Source organism: Lepidochelys olivacea, assembly GCF_965140295.1.
Source record: "Lepidochelys olivacea isolate rLepOli2 genome assembly, chromosome: 27".
Taxonomy (NCBI): domain Eukaryota; kingdom Metazoa; phylum Chordata; order Testudines; family Cheloniidae; genus Lepidochelys; species Lepidochelys olivacea.
Genome location: NC_140437.1, coordinates 3,005,997 through 3,020,561, shown reverse-complemented (window position 1 = coordinate 3,020,561; position 14,565 = coordinate 3,005,997). Strand labels below are relative to the sequence as shown.

The 14,565-nt window shown below is 44.0% G+C and overlaps 1 protein-coding gene across 1 annotated transcript in view; it reads left to right on the top strand.

Moving 5' to 3' along the window:
* The window catches only part of LOC311513563 (leucine-zipper-like transcriptional regulator 1), a gene marked incomplete at its 5' end in the record, with an annotated part of 88,342 nt that extends 80,680 nt beyond the window's left edge, over nt 1–7,662 (top strand). The window contains one exon of the mRNA XM_084615484.1: nt 7,043–7,662. Coding sequence (XP_084471610.1) covers nt 7,043–7,159 — 117 coding nt within the window. The 3' untranslated portion in view covers nt 7,160–7,662. The remainder of the gene's footprint in view (nt 1–7,042) is intronic.
* Between the last annotated feature and the right edge of the window lie 6,903 nt (nt 7,663–14,565).

Genomic DNA, 14,565 nt, shown 5'->3' with positions numbered 1-14,565 from the left:
ATTCGGGGGGAAGAGAACATCAAAAAAGGACTGGTTTGAAGAAAATGAAGTGGAACTATTATCTCTCATCAACATTAAGAACACAGCCTATCTGGAACTGAACAAGAAGCCAACAGAGAGCGCCAAAGTGAGACTTCAATATGCAAAAACTGAGGTGCAGTGAGCAAGCAGACACTGTGCAAATCATTACTGGATCAAGATCCGTGAAGAGATACAGACAACCTCAGACACAGGAAACCTCAAAGTCATGTATGATGGCCTGAAGAAAGTTCTAGGTCCCACTGTCAACAAGGTTGCCCCTCTCAAATTGCACAGCGGCGAAATCATTACAGATAAAAGCAAGCACTTGTGTCGTTGGCTTGTACACTATTCAGAGCTATATGCACAAGAAAGAAACATCACCAGCGAATCACTGGACCAAATACCAACTCTACAGGTCATGCCAGAGCTAGATGTGGAGCCCACTGTAGAAGAACTAAGCAAGGCCATGGATTTGCTATCAAGTGGCAAGGCTCCTGGAAAAGATGGCATCCCAGCGGAAATCCTCAAGTCTGGGAAAGACAGCCTATTACCATATCTTCATTAGCTGCTACTTAAATGCTGAAAAAAGGGTGAGGTACCACAAGAGATGCGCGACACAAAAATCATCACTTTGTATAAAAATAAAGGTGAAAAGTGTGGTGCAACAGAGGTATCTCGCTACTAAGTGTAGCAGGAAAAGCTTTCACAAAAGTCATCTTAGTGTGCCTACAACAGCTGGCGAATTGTGTCTACCCTGAATCACAGTGTGGATTCAGGGATGGAAGATCAACTGTAGACATGATATTTTCTCTGCAGAGAGCAAAACAGACCATTGTACATCACCTTTGTGGACCTAACCAAAGCATTCAACACAGGCAGCAGAGTAGGTCTATTTGCAATCCTAGAAAAGATAGGATGCGCACCTGTTAAGTCTTATATGTTCATTCCACAACAACATGAGAGCAGCTGTCCAGTTTGAAGGGTCCACTTTGGACAGTTTTGAGATGAAAAGCAGAGTGAAGCAAGGATGCGTTCTTGCCCCTACACTCTTTGGAATCTTCTTCTCGGTACTCTTGAATGGCGTGTTTAAGGACATGAAAGATGGAGTGTATCTCCACACAAGATCAGATGCCAAACTCTTCCACCTGTCCCGACTTGTCGAAGGCCAAAGTCAAAAAGGTGCTAATCAAGGAATTTTTATTCACTGATGATGATGCCCTCATAGCCCACAGTGAAGATCTACTACGAGGATTCATGGACCTCCTTTCAAGTGCCTCTCAGGCATTTGCTCTCACTATCAGCATCAAGAAAACAGTTGTATTAGGACAGCGGGTTCCACAGGATCCTTCAATTACCTTAAATGCAAATCAGCTAGAAGTAGTCCAAAAGTTCAGCTATTTAGGTTCTACAGTGACTACCAACCTCTCACTGGATGAAGAACTAAATGTTCACATTGGAAAGGCAGCCACCACCTTTAGCAGACTAACTAAAAGAGCATGAAACAACTCAAAGCTTACCATCAAGACCAAAATGCTAGTGTACTAAGCCTGCATCCTCAGCACGCTCATGTATGGTGGGGAAACATGGACAACTTATGCTCATCAGGAGAAAAGGTTAAACAGTTTCCACCTCCACTGTTTACGCCGCCTACTCAACACCAAATAGCAAGATAAAGTCCCCAATGCAGAGGTTCTTCAAAGGGCAAAGTTACCAAGTATAACAGCCCTGCTCAAGCAAAGACAATTGTGCTGGTTGGGCCATCTGAGTAGGTTGGAAAATGGACGCATACCCAAGGACATGCTATACGGGGAGCTGTTGGAGGGAACAAGAACAAGAGGATGTCCCAAGCTTCGCTATAAAGACACGTGCAAGCAAGATCCTGGCCAGTGAGAAGTCTTGGCAAGTGATGGTAACACGTGGCTCCATCGTCTCCATCAGGGTATCAAAGTCCATGACAGAAGCTGGCTCCTACAGCTTGAAGAGAAAAGAGCCTTTAGGAAGCAAGCAGTTCCCAACCAAGATACAGACATTTGCAATAACTGCCAAAGATTATGCAAATCTCAGATTGGACTATTCAGTCACATGAGACATTGCAAACCATGTACATCATAGGCTGCAATTCCCACTGTCTCTCGCAGACCAAAAAATGCCAACATGTCTAATCTGGCATATTTATATGGCTCCTGTCATGTTAGTATCTGAGCTCCTAACAGTCTTTACTGTATTTATCCTCACAACATTCCCAAGGTAAGGAAGCACTGTAAACTCCAGTTCATAGATGGGAAACTAGGGCACAGAGAGCTAGATCCACAAAGGGAATTAAACATGTAACTCCCAGTACAGATGGCAACGTCCAACTTTTAGGTACCAGTGAGATCATCAACCCCGACTCAGCTACTTCCTAACACTGAAGGCACTTAAGTTTCTGCCAGAAGGCATGCACAAAACCACTGAAATCACCAAGCTGCTCAGAGCCCTCTCTCACACTTAAACCCTGATGGATTCACAAATGAGGCGTTCTCCAATCTGGTAGGCAGGCTCTGAGCATGTCTAAGCTGCACAAAGGACATTTGTAACTCTGGGGGCATGTACCCAATGCCCAGAATTGGGAGTTGTCAGGGTTCCTTCCCAACTCTGAACTCTAGGGTACAGATGTGGGGACCCGCATGAAAGACCCCCTAAGCTTATTTCTACCAACTTAAGTTAAAAACTTTCCCAAGGCACAATTTCCGCCTTGTCCTTGAACAGTATGCTGCCACCACCAAGTGATTTAGACAAAGAGCAGGGAAAGGACCACTTGGAGTCCTATTCCCCCAAGCCCTACACCCCCTTCCCTGGGGAAGGCTTGATGATAATATCCTCACCAACTGGTACAGGTGAACACAGACCCAAACCCTTGGATCTTAAAAACAATGAAAAATCAATCAGGTTCTTAGAAGAATTTTATTTAAAGAAAAGGTAAAAGAATCACCTCTGTAAAATCAGGATGGTAAATACTTTACAAGGTAATCAGATTCAAAACGTAAAGAATCCCTCTAGGCAAAACCTTAAGCTACAAGAAGACACAAAAACAGGAATACACATTTTCTCCAGCACAGCGAATTTCACAAGCCAAAACAGAGAAAACCTAGCGCATTTTCTAGCTAGATTACTTACTAACTTTTACAGGAGTTGGAGGGCTTGCATCCTTGATCTGTTCCCAGCAAAGGTATCACACAGACAGACAAAAGCCTTTCCTCCCCCCAAATTTGAAAGTATCTTGTCCCCTCATTGGTCATTTTGGGTCAGGTGCCAGCCAGGTTACCTGAGCTTCTTAATCCTTTACAGGTAAAAGGACTTTGCCTCTGGCCAGGAGGGATTTTATAGCACTGTATACAGAAAGGTGATTACCCTTCCCTTTATATTTATGACAGGAGCACTCAGTTGGGATAGAGAAGACTTGTTTTCAAATCGTTGCGCTGCCTGATTTTGATCAGGGACTTGAATCCAGGCCCCACACGTGCAAGGAGCGTGTCGTAATCATTCAGGTATTGCCTGCTCTTGGATGGAGCTTGCTTAGTGTCTCCTGTTAAAGCTGTTCCACTTTGTATTAAATAATTAACTATTCGTTGGAGCAGAAAGAGCAGGGAAGAGCTTGACTGTAGCTCAGTGGCTAAGGCACTGACCTGGGACAAGTCCCTGTTCCAATTTATATTTCATTATTTATATTTATTCCAATGGGAGAGGCTGTAGCACAATTATCCCAGAATAACCTCACCTGGCATGTGGGAAAATCAAGATCACAAACCTGCTCTGAATCAAGCATAAGGGCAGTTTGAAAACTGGTCTCCTGCATTAGGGCTGAGTGCCACAGCCAGTGGGCAGCTATGGTTAGTTTCTCTTGCTCCTTTTTCCTGAGAAGGGGTTTGCCTAGCTAAGACACCTGGCTGCAAGAGACGGTTCACAGCTGAGAATCCCAAATGCAGCTAGGCACCCCCCCTCGAGCCCAGAGCTAGGCATTTAACTGCCTCAGCTTTTTCTGCTGACTAGCTTAGCAAGGCTTCTTGCTCAGCTGTATCTCTCCCCAGGCATTGTATAGTGAGCCTGGGCGCCTGACTCAAGACTAAGAATTCTACTGGGAGGCAGTGTGCCTAAAAGTCCCTTTGTCAATCTGTCCCCAAGAGACTAAGGACCAGATATATAAAGGTATTTAGGTGCCCAAGGTGCAGATAGACACTGAATGGGATTTTCAGATGTGCCTGAGCGTGTTACACGTCTAGCTCCCATTGAAGTGAATGGCACCAAATCGATTTAGGTGCTTTTGAAAATGCCATTGGCAGAAACTTAGGCAGCTAGGGAATTTTATTAGCAAAAACGTAGGTAGCTATGGACTTTGGCCAGCAGCTGAGTAGAGGGTTAAGAAACTCAACGGCACTTGCATATTTTATTTAAGCCCCTAGAATGGCAGTGAGGCACCAAAGTCCCTTTGTGGCGCTCTAGCTCTAGATGTCTACATGCATCTTTAGGTACGTAAATGTCTTTGGAAATCTGGCCCTGAGGGACTTACCCACAGTCACATATTGATCTGTAGCCAAACAGGGAGCTGAACGTGAGTCTGGCACCATAACACTTGGGCTGTCCCTTCTGTCCACTAAGCGCACCTCGCTTGCACACCTACCTAGGTACTGTCAGGCCCAAAATAAGGGGGAGGTTGTTTGTTTCTATCATCTTTGCATTCTTTCCATTCAAAAAACTGAACTACATCAGGTAAAAACAAAAGACAAAAATGACACAATTGACCACTGCATACAAGTAATATTTAAAATGTACAATCTCTGAAAAGAATACAGAAATACTGAAGAATCTGGAAAGATGTAATCTATGCTAGAATTAACCTAATGGATTCAGCATTCCATATTCTGCATTTCCATTTGGAAATGCAGATTATACAGATGGGCTCTGGCAGTCATAGAGTGTCCGGCTGCATTTACTGCTGTGCAAATTGTCTTATTTTAATACAGTGTCATGGTCTTGACTAGAGCCCTGCGCAGATACAAAATTTGCATCTGCATCTGATGCATAATCTGCAAACATAGTCCGCGAATATAAAGTGGATATAAAGCAGATATCCACAGATTTGCAGGGCTCTAGTTTTGACTTCCTTGTGGTAGACCTGATCAGTAACAACTTGAAACTAATGTTGAGTGCAATGTTGCACTGTGGCCAGAAAAATGAACAAAATGCAACATTTCAGAAAATGTTTGAGGCTCTGACATTTTGTTAAATTTCTGTCGTTGCTAATTTTTTTCTTTTAACTCTGGTTTTGTAATTTAAAAACTGTGATTCTAGGGACAGGCTCATCAAATTATCATTGAAAGACTGAGTGTTAGGGTAGGAGAATACCTGCAGCTTTCAAGAAATCCAAATGCTGTAATGTTTATGTTGTGTTTTGGAGATTTTGGTATGTAACTTTTTGCCCAGCACTATATGAACGTGCGGCCATTACAGTCTCCTTCAGCTCTGTTGACTCGTTAAAGGTTGCTGTTCCCTATTCAGAATATCAGAGGAGAATATTAACCGGAGAGCTGACTATATTGTTGTAATACTTTGGGCAAGGTTATACATTAGTCTCCCAGTGTGTGTTAGGTTTATACAAATGCCTAATAAAAATCTTTTTTGTTTATACTCTGCAATAATTCTGTGTCTTTGCCCTTGGTCTTAATCCTATCTCAATGCAATATGCTCTTCAGTGCAGGTGCCTAATTCCCACTAATGTTAATGGAATCTACCCCTCCATCCCCTGCACATTGTCTATTCCCCCTTATTTTAGACAGATAACTCTGTGTACTGATTTCTTTCCAGAAGTGGTCTGATTCATCTGCTTCATTTCACTCTTATACTAGAGGCACAAAATGCCTTTGTTTCTTCACTACAGACACTGGACCTACAAAGATAGGAGGAAATATTAAGTAATTTAAAAAAGATATCCAAATATTCTCCATTGATTGGGCTAAAATATGAGGTAAAATACGGATGTTTCTCAAGGTCAGAAAATGGCTCTTCAGAGAAAACTTGGGTTTGTGTGAATTCTCCGTTCAGTCTGATGCTGTCAGAAAATAAACATTATTATAGAGCAGTTGATTAGCTAAGACCTTCAGTGCACGTGTTGATTATTAGTTCTCATGGCATTCTTTAACTGCTTGAAAGATCCAGGCAAAAATATTATGTGCACTAAATAGAGCAGTACTTTGAGCTACTTCTCAGGGCACACCATAACAAAGTAGATAGATTTCAGAGTAGCAGCCGTGTTAGTCCATTTCCGCAAAAAGAAAAGGAGTACTTGTGGCACCTTTATAGACTAACAAATTTATTTGAGCATAAGCTTTCATGAGCTACAGCTCAATTCATCTCACTGCATGCATCCAATGAAGTGAATTGTAGCTCAGGAATATTTATTATGCTCAAATAAATTTGTTAGTCTCTAAGGTGCCACAAGTACTCCTTTAGAGTAGATAGATTATTTGCACAAATCCTGAGCTACCAGTTCCAGTGGATCTTAATGTCAGCAGAAATACAAACGGCATGAATTTCAAAGCTAGTTAAGGGCCTAAGATATGTTTTAGCCTACACTAGTTTGCATCTTGTATATTAATTATGGAATCATTATTATGAATAATTATATATTAATTATGGAATCATTATTGTGAATAATTATTGTCATTCTCGTGTCAGATTTCCTGACATACCTTCAACTCCACCCCACAGCAAAGGCAGTCTAAAACCAGAAGACAAGGAAGGAGAATTATTATTTTACATAGAAACCACAGTTGTAGTGATTTTCATGGAACTTTGCATCTTGGTTCTGTGTGCTTGTCATTTTACTAGTAACATGACAATATCCACACAATGGAATATCACTGGATTTCACTAACCTGTATATGTCTACTATGGGTCTGTTGGGATTAAACAGTGATATTTAAAATATGGTTTTAATTTTTTTCTTTTTTGTGTGTTTTTCTGTTTGTTTTTGTTTTCCCTGAAGGTCTCCAAGTTGCCAAACCTGCGATCCCTCAGTCAGCCGCTCCTTCTTGACATCATAGAATCATTAGCCAATCACATATCAGACAAGCAATGTGCAGAGCTGGGTTCAGACATATAAAACACTTCCAAATCTCTTTCATTTGTTCCTCAAAGTGCTGCACTTTACAGCTGAATCCCTCTATACTGAGCTGCTCAGAATGTCAACACAATAAAGCAGAAGACCTGTGAAGAGCATAAAAATCTGAACTATTGCTCTCCTATAGAGCTGCATGGCTTACATCTGTGTATTTGGGGCAGAAGCTGGTCTCAGCCGTACCAATGTAAAATTGAAATCACTGCGGGCAATGAGTTTATTCCAGATTTACCGTGGTGTCACTAAGTTCAGAATCTGGCCTATTGCTTTTGTTTTGTAAAATATAAAAGGATCATTATTATTATGAAACACAACATTTAGTGAAACATATTCAAAGGGCTTTATCATTGTAACACAATCCAGTGGCTGGAAGTTGAAATCAGCAATAATTAAATTGGGAATAAAATGCACAATGATAACAGTTAATTGATAATTGGCCCAGAATACAAAGGCTTTCTATAGATTTTCTGTCACTTGGAGTCTTTAAATCTACATTGGGTGTCTTTCTAAAATATAAGCTGTTTTTCAACTACCTTATTGGGCTGGATACGGGACGCACTGCGTGAAATTCTCGGGACAGTGTTTTGAAAGAGGCCAGACTAAGATAGTCATAATGGCCCCTTCTGACTTTTAAAATCTATTAACCCTCTCCAGTCAAGCCTTTCTGAAATAATGTATTAGTAAATAGCTAAGATCTTCTGCCTGCATGGCAGGAATCACTTTGTTTTAGCTTGAGGGAAATGAAGCAAAAGGAAGCACTGGAAAAGGGGTGTCCAACCTGTGGCCATTGAAAGTATGCTTCCAGCTACATCCTGTGACTTTTTTTTTTTTTTTTTTGGTAACTCAGCCGTAGTCACTACAGAAAGGTGTATGGATCCTCTAAAAGATCTGCCGTAGTTCAAACAGGAATTAATTCAGGGAAATCCTATGGCTTGTGTTCTACACATGAGCACAATGGGCCCTTCTAGCTTTATAATCTATGAAAAGCACCTCCCACTGCGGCTCATGCAACCCCAAAGATTTATTGTGAGCAGCCGATGTCCCACTCCTACTGCAGCTGCCCTCTCTGGCCACCTGCTGCATCAAAGGGGAAGAGAGAGTAGCTCTGGCTTCATTGCATACACTGCTACTGGTCTGGGGGAGCCTAGGTGAACAGGGCAGACACTCAGAAGGCTTTGCTTAGGTGAACAGCCATAAAGGACAGCTTATTTACCCCAGACAGCACCCAGGGCAGGCCAGGAGGGAAAGCTGAGAACCAACAACAGGAGTTCCATGATCTAACTTGCATCAACTGTCAAGGGTCCCCAAGAAACCATACAATAGCTGCAGCACTGTGTACACCAGCCACTACCCCATGCTTACACTCAACCTGCCCCTCTGCACCCTGACATTACTCCTGTGCCAGAGTAACTGTGGGGAGGGAGGCATAGGAGCTGAATATGCTGGCTCTGTGCCTGCTGGGGATTACTAGTAGCAAAGCAGATAATGTAGCAACTAAAACTAGTCTCCCTTCCCCGGTATGTAGCAAATGGCCAGCTGGGGGAGCGGCTAAGCAGCTGCACTCAGCAGGGGCTTGTGGATCATTTCTACTCCAATGGCTACTGTCTGAGCGGTTCAATGAGAGCAGAAGAGGCCAGAGAATCTACTCACGAGCATTGATTTGGAGCCCCTCGGCTTTTGGGGATAATGTATTTGACTCTCATGCTGGAGAGTGTGGACAGACCTGCAGTAGAAATACAGTGGCCAGGCAGCTTATGTTTATACACTAGCCACCTCCGCATGGGGGGATGGACTAGGTGACCTCTTGAGGTCCTTTCCAGCCTAACAGTTCTATGATTCTTGGATCTCTTCTAGTTAAGGGCAGTAAAGGTCTGTTTCCAGCAGACCAGAGCTACACGCCTGTGTTGTACCGTTAGCTTCACCATTTCCTGTGTGTGTCTGAAAAGGTGGTTGCTTTTGTGATGTCCAGTTGCTGTTCACCAGCTCCTTGGTGCTGGGTAGCAGGGTTTTAGATGCTGTTGTCCCTTCAATTAATTCAAGGGACGTGCTTTATGGAATGATAGATTGTCCTCCCAGTTAAGGACTTGTGCTAGCTGCATGTGCAGGTGGCTCTGACTGGAGAAGGCAGAGTGACCTGACATCAGGCCATGCGCGTTGAACTGAACTCTAGTAGATGCACCTCATCTCCAGCTATGTACACCCATTCCTCTGGTATATGCGCTCTGTATTTCATTTGGAAATTAAACTGACCAGTAAGTAGCACACCAGTAAATAGCACTTATGCACCACTACCACTAACCCTATCGACTCCACTTTCTGAGAATCTCAGGGCAATTTAAAGCTGAAACCTGTGGTTCACACCTATGACTGTCAGCATTGCACAGAGTCTATATTCTGAGAACTCAGAGGCACATGCAACCCCATGGTTTTTTACAACAAACCTTATGACCTTATGCATCTGATCAAGTGAGCTGTAGCTCACGAAAGCTCATGCTCAGATAAATTGGTTAGTCTCTAAGGTGCCACAAGTCCTCCTTTTCTTCTTATGACCTAGTTATCTCAAGTGCAAAGTAAAACTTACTTTATAGCGAAATGGAACCATATAGCCTGCAGCATCAGTCAGCAGAGCTGTTCTGGTTGGGAGTCTCACACTGACTACAGCTGCCTTTACATGGAAACAGTCAAATGTCTCTCACATGGAGGAGATTTTGATCTACAGTGTGCACAAGACTGCCCACATTCTGACAGCACAGCAACAAAGGTGACATTTTCAGGTTGGGTTTCAGCCAGTCTCACTGAGATTTTAGACCTGCTAGGTGAGTTAGGGCTGGGAGCTCTTATTTGAACCTCCTGATGGGTAAAATGAAGCACCATTATTAATAAAGATTGGCAACACCCTATTTGAGTGCTAGGAACATAAGAATTGCCATACCAGATCAGACCAGCTGTGCATCTCATCTAGTAGTATGTTGTCTCTGACTCAGAGGAAGATGCAAGAATTCTGTAGTGGATACTGTGGGATAAGCAGCCCTTATGAGTAGTTTCTCCCTAACTCCCACCAGTCAGAAATTTGTGAAGGGTTACCTCCTTTTATTCTCCTCTCACTGTGGTGGTTCTAATTATCCATATAAATCCTCAACCCTTTTAAAAATCCTGTTGAGCTCTTGGTCTCAATGATATCTTGGCAGTGATTTCCACAGATTGATTATGTGTTGTGTTCAAGGGTATTTCCTTTGATCAGTTTTCAGTTCCGTAAATGTCGTCTTGTTCTTGTATTTGAAAAAGGATAAAGAGGAATATAAATCTCTATAACATTAATCATTCTGTGTACCTTTGTAATGTACCCTCTGAGTCGTGTCTTTAAAGTAACTTGTCTTGATCTTTTCAACATCTTTCCATCCCTCTAAGAATTTTTATCTTCTGTCGCAGAATCCCCTGGGTTTTCTGTAGGTTGTATCCTTTTTAAGATAGGATGACCAGTACTGAAGGCAACATTCATAGAATCATAGAATCATAGAATATCAGGGTTGGAAGGGACCCCAGAAGGTCATCTAGTCCAACCCCCTGCTCAAAGCAGGACCAATTCCCAGTTAAATCATCCCAGCCAGGGCTTTGTCAAGCCTGACCTTAAAAACCTCTAAGGAAGGAGATTCTACCACCTCCCTAGGTAACGCATTCCAGTGTTTCACCACCCTCTTAGTGAAAAAGTTTTTCCTAATATCCAATCTAAACCTCCCCCACTGCAACTTGAGACCATTACTCCTCGTTCTGTCATCTGCTACCATTGAGAACAGTGTAGAGCCATCCTCTTTGGAACCCCCTTTCAGGTAGTTGAAAGCAGCTATCAAATCCCCCCTCATTCTTCTCTTCTGCAGGCTAAACAATCCCAGCTCCCTCAGCCTCTCCTCATAACTCATGTGTTCCAGTCCCCTAATCATTTTTGTTGCCCTTCACTGGACTCTCTCCAATTTATCCACATCCTTCTTGAAGTGTGGGGCCCAAAACTGGACACAGTACTCCAGATGAGGCCTCACCAATGTCGAATAGAGGGGAACGATCACGTCCCTCGATCTGCTCGCTATGCCCCTACTTATACATCCCAAAACGCCATTGGCCTTCTTGGCAACAAGGGCACACTGCTGACTCATATCCAGCTTCTCGTCCACTGTCACCCCTAGGTCCTTTTCCGCAGAACTGCTGCCTAGCCATTCGGTCCCTAGTCTGTAGCTGTGCATTGGGTTCTTCCGTCCTAAGTGCAGGACCCTGCACTTATCCTTATTGAACCTCATCAGATTCCTTTTGGCCCAATCTTCCAATTGGTCTAGGTCCTTCTGTATCCTATCCCTCCCCTCCAGCGTATCTACCACTCCTCCCAGTTTAGTATCATCCGCAAATTTGCTGAGAGTGCAATCCACACCATCCTCCAGATCATTTATGAAGATATTGAATAAAACCGGCCCCAGGACCGACCCTTGGGGCATTCCACTTGATACCGGCTGCCAACTAGACATGGAGCCATTGATCACTACCCGTTGAGCCCGACAATCTAGCCAGCTTTCTACCCACCTTATAGTGCATTCATCCAGCCCATACTTCCTTAACTTGCTGACAAGAATACTGTGGGAGACCGTGTCAAAAGCTTTGCTAAAGTCAAGAAACAATACATCCACTGCTTTCCCTTCATCCACAGAACCAGTAATCTCATCGTAAAAGGCGATTAGATTAGTCAGGCATGACCTTCCCTTGGTGAATCCATGCTGGCTGTTCCTGATCACTTTCCTCTCATGCAAGTGCTTCAGGATTGATTCTTTGAGGACCTGCTCCATGATTTTTCCAGGGACTGAGGTGAGGCTGACTGGCCTGTAGTTCCCAGGATCTTCCTTCTTCCCTTTTTTAAAGATTGGCACTACATTAGCCTTTTTCCAGTCATCCGGGACTTCCCCGGTTCGCCACGAGTTTTCAAAGATAATGGCCAGTGGCTCTGCAATCACAGCCGCCAATTCCTTCAGCACTCTCGGATGCAACTCATGGACTTGTGCACGTCCAGCTTTTCTAAATAGTCCCTAACCGCCTCTATCTCCACAGAGGGCTATCAGTCTCAAGCCCTCCGTAAAAGAGACAAAAATGGCACCTTCCTTCCTGACATGACAAAGCCATGAAAAAAATGCAGAAATTGGGCTTGTTTTTGGCTTAATTGGCTTGTGAGTTGCTTGTTGGCTAGTTTCTAGCTTGTTGCTTGTTTGGCTTGTAGCTTGTTGCTTCTTTTTTTTGATCGGCTCCTGGCAAACAGGCAAGCGGGGGAGAGAGTCAGGAGTGCACAGCGGGCCCATCACAGTCCCAGGCTGCACATCAGGGGGATCTAGTCCCATAGAGTGTTGGGGTTCTTAGAGATTGGCTTGTTTTGGCCTTGTTTTGAAATGGGATTAGCTTGATTTTTGGCTTTTTTGTGACATTTGGGGTGCTTATTTACCGCGTGAAAGTTGGCAACTGTGCTTACTTCTTTAGGGAGCAACTCTGAGCTACTTCTCCTCCAGCTGCTGTAACCTTCCCCCTGCAGCCAGCACTTCCCCTTTCTGGGCTCAGCCATGTACAGATTCTTCAGGGCCTGTAGGTGCTTTGCACAGGTTGTCCATCGGGGTCCTGCTGCAGTCCCCCAGGTAGTTTGTCTCTCCAGTGTTGATGAGGCAGGCAGTCTCCTTTCCATTTCCATAGAACTCTGCCTGCTGCTGGCTATGGGAGATACACAGGGCCTATGCACACACCTCTTCAAGGTTACTCTGCCCATTCTAGGGGACCTGTTGAATCCTTGGCTGCTTCTGGAGTAACAGGAAGCAGCAGAAGCTATTTTCATCTTCCCTCAGTGAGGAAATGGCTTCCTTTGCTCCTGGAGGTGAATTTTGCCACAGCTGTCCATGCTTTGTCATGTTGAAACGTGCAGGGCCTGGGCTACTCTTGAAGATCACTCAAAGATCAGTTCATTTAAGGCAGAATGTGCGGGCTGCTCACATGGAGCATATTCCACCTGCTGCCAGTTTGTTCCAGATGCAATTGGAGTTGTTGATTTGGATCTATAAAGCCTATATGTTTTAGTCCTAACTCCTGTGTACATCGACTATTTCTTCATGCACCACCCTGACATCTGAGATCAGCTGAGAGGCTCTCTAACAAGCCCCAGATTTGAACATTAGTAAAGGGGGCAGCATGTTCTCACGGCTGGGGTATGGGAATAATCTGTGTGCAAGTTTCTTGTTTTGCTCAGGACTGTGGCAGGGCTTTGAATGATTTCTGTTGACTTTTTGTTAATTTTGTTGTGCTTTAATGTATATAACATGGATTCTGGTGGTGCCTAAAGCCGAAAATAGATGCAGTTTACATGTTTTAAAACATCCACATGTATCAAACCAGGAGACCAGTGAACGTGCCAGAGTCAATGTGGCAGTGAGAGTCAGGAATCTGCTTTTCCCCTTCCAGGTCTGACACCTGAATGTTATCTCTCCTTTCTGTCTCTCCTTTACCATTCCCATCCAAGCTCTTGCTAAGTCTTGGTGCTTCTTCCTTTATAGTATCTCCAGAATCCATCCTTTCTTCTCCATCTCTCCTGTCCAAACCTTTCCTTGGTGATCTCCCAACCAGATTATTGCTGCCTCCTTCCTGTGGCCTACGTGACTCTGACTCCCCTCCAGTCTGTACATCGTATAGGTGCCACACATCTGTCTCTGCTGGTGCTCACCCCACATCCCAACCCCTCTGCATTCTCTTCTACCTCAGACCCACAGTCCTCATCTTCAAGCCCCTAACCAGCTCTGCCCTTGTCTTCATTTTGTCCCTTGTTTCCTGCACTCCCCGCATGCCCTGCAATTCACACATCCCTTTGCATTCTTCCTCCACCTCCCTGCGGTGTCCCATTCTGCCCCAATGACTAAAATGTCCTCCCTCATTGCACTCACTGCATAATCGCCCTTCAGATCTTACCTCACAGGCCATTCTTGTCTGCAGTCCCCCGGCGGACACACAATCCCATGCCAACTAATTAAGTCTCTCCTCTCAGTGTCACTGTGTCAGGTTGGATTGAACCTAGGCTCTGCTCCTGCAATGCATGATGTGTAAGTGGACTGTGGCACTTGCACCAGGCCTTGGGGAAGCCATTGGGGCTATCCATGCAAGTGCAGCAGACTACCCACATCTTGAACACTACAGGATTGGGACCCTGAACTGTATGTTTCTCAGGGCAGGAACCTTGTGTGTGTTCTGTTGTTACAGCACCAGTCACACTTCTTCTGCTATCCAGAAGTGTTAAACTGATCAGATGATGCTATTCAGTGGATCTCTGAAGGCCATTCCAGCAATAGCTGTGTGTTTTCTCTTATGATCAGTGTATACTCTTTCTTTCA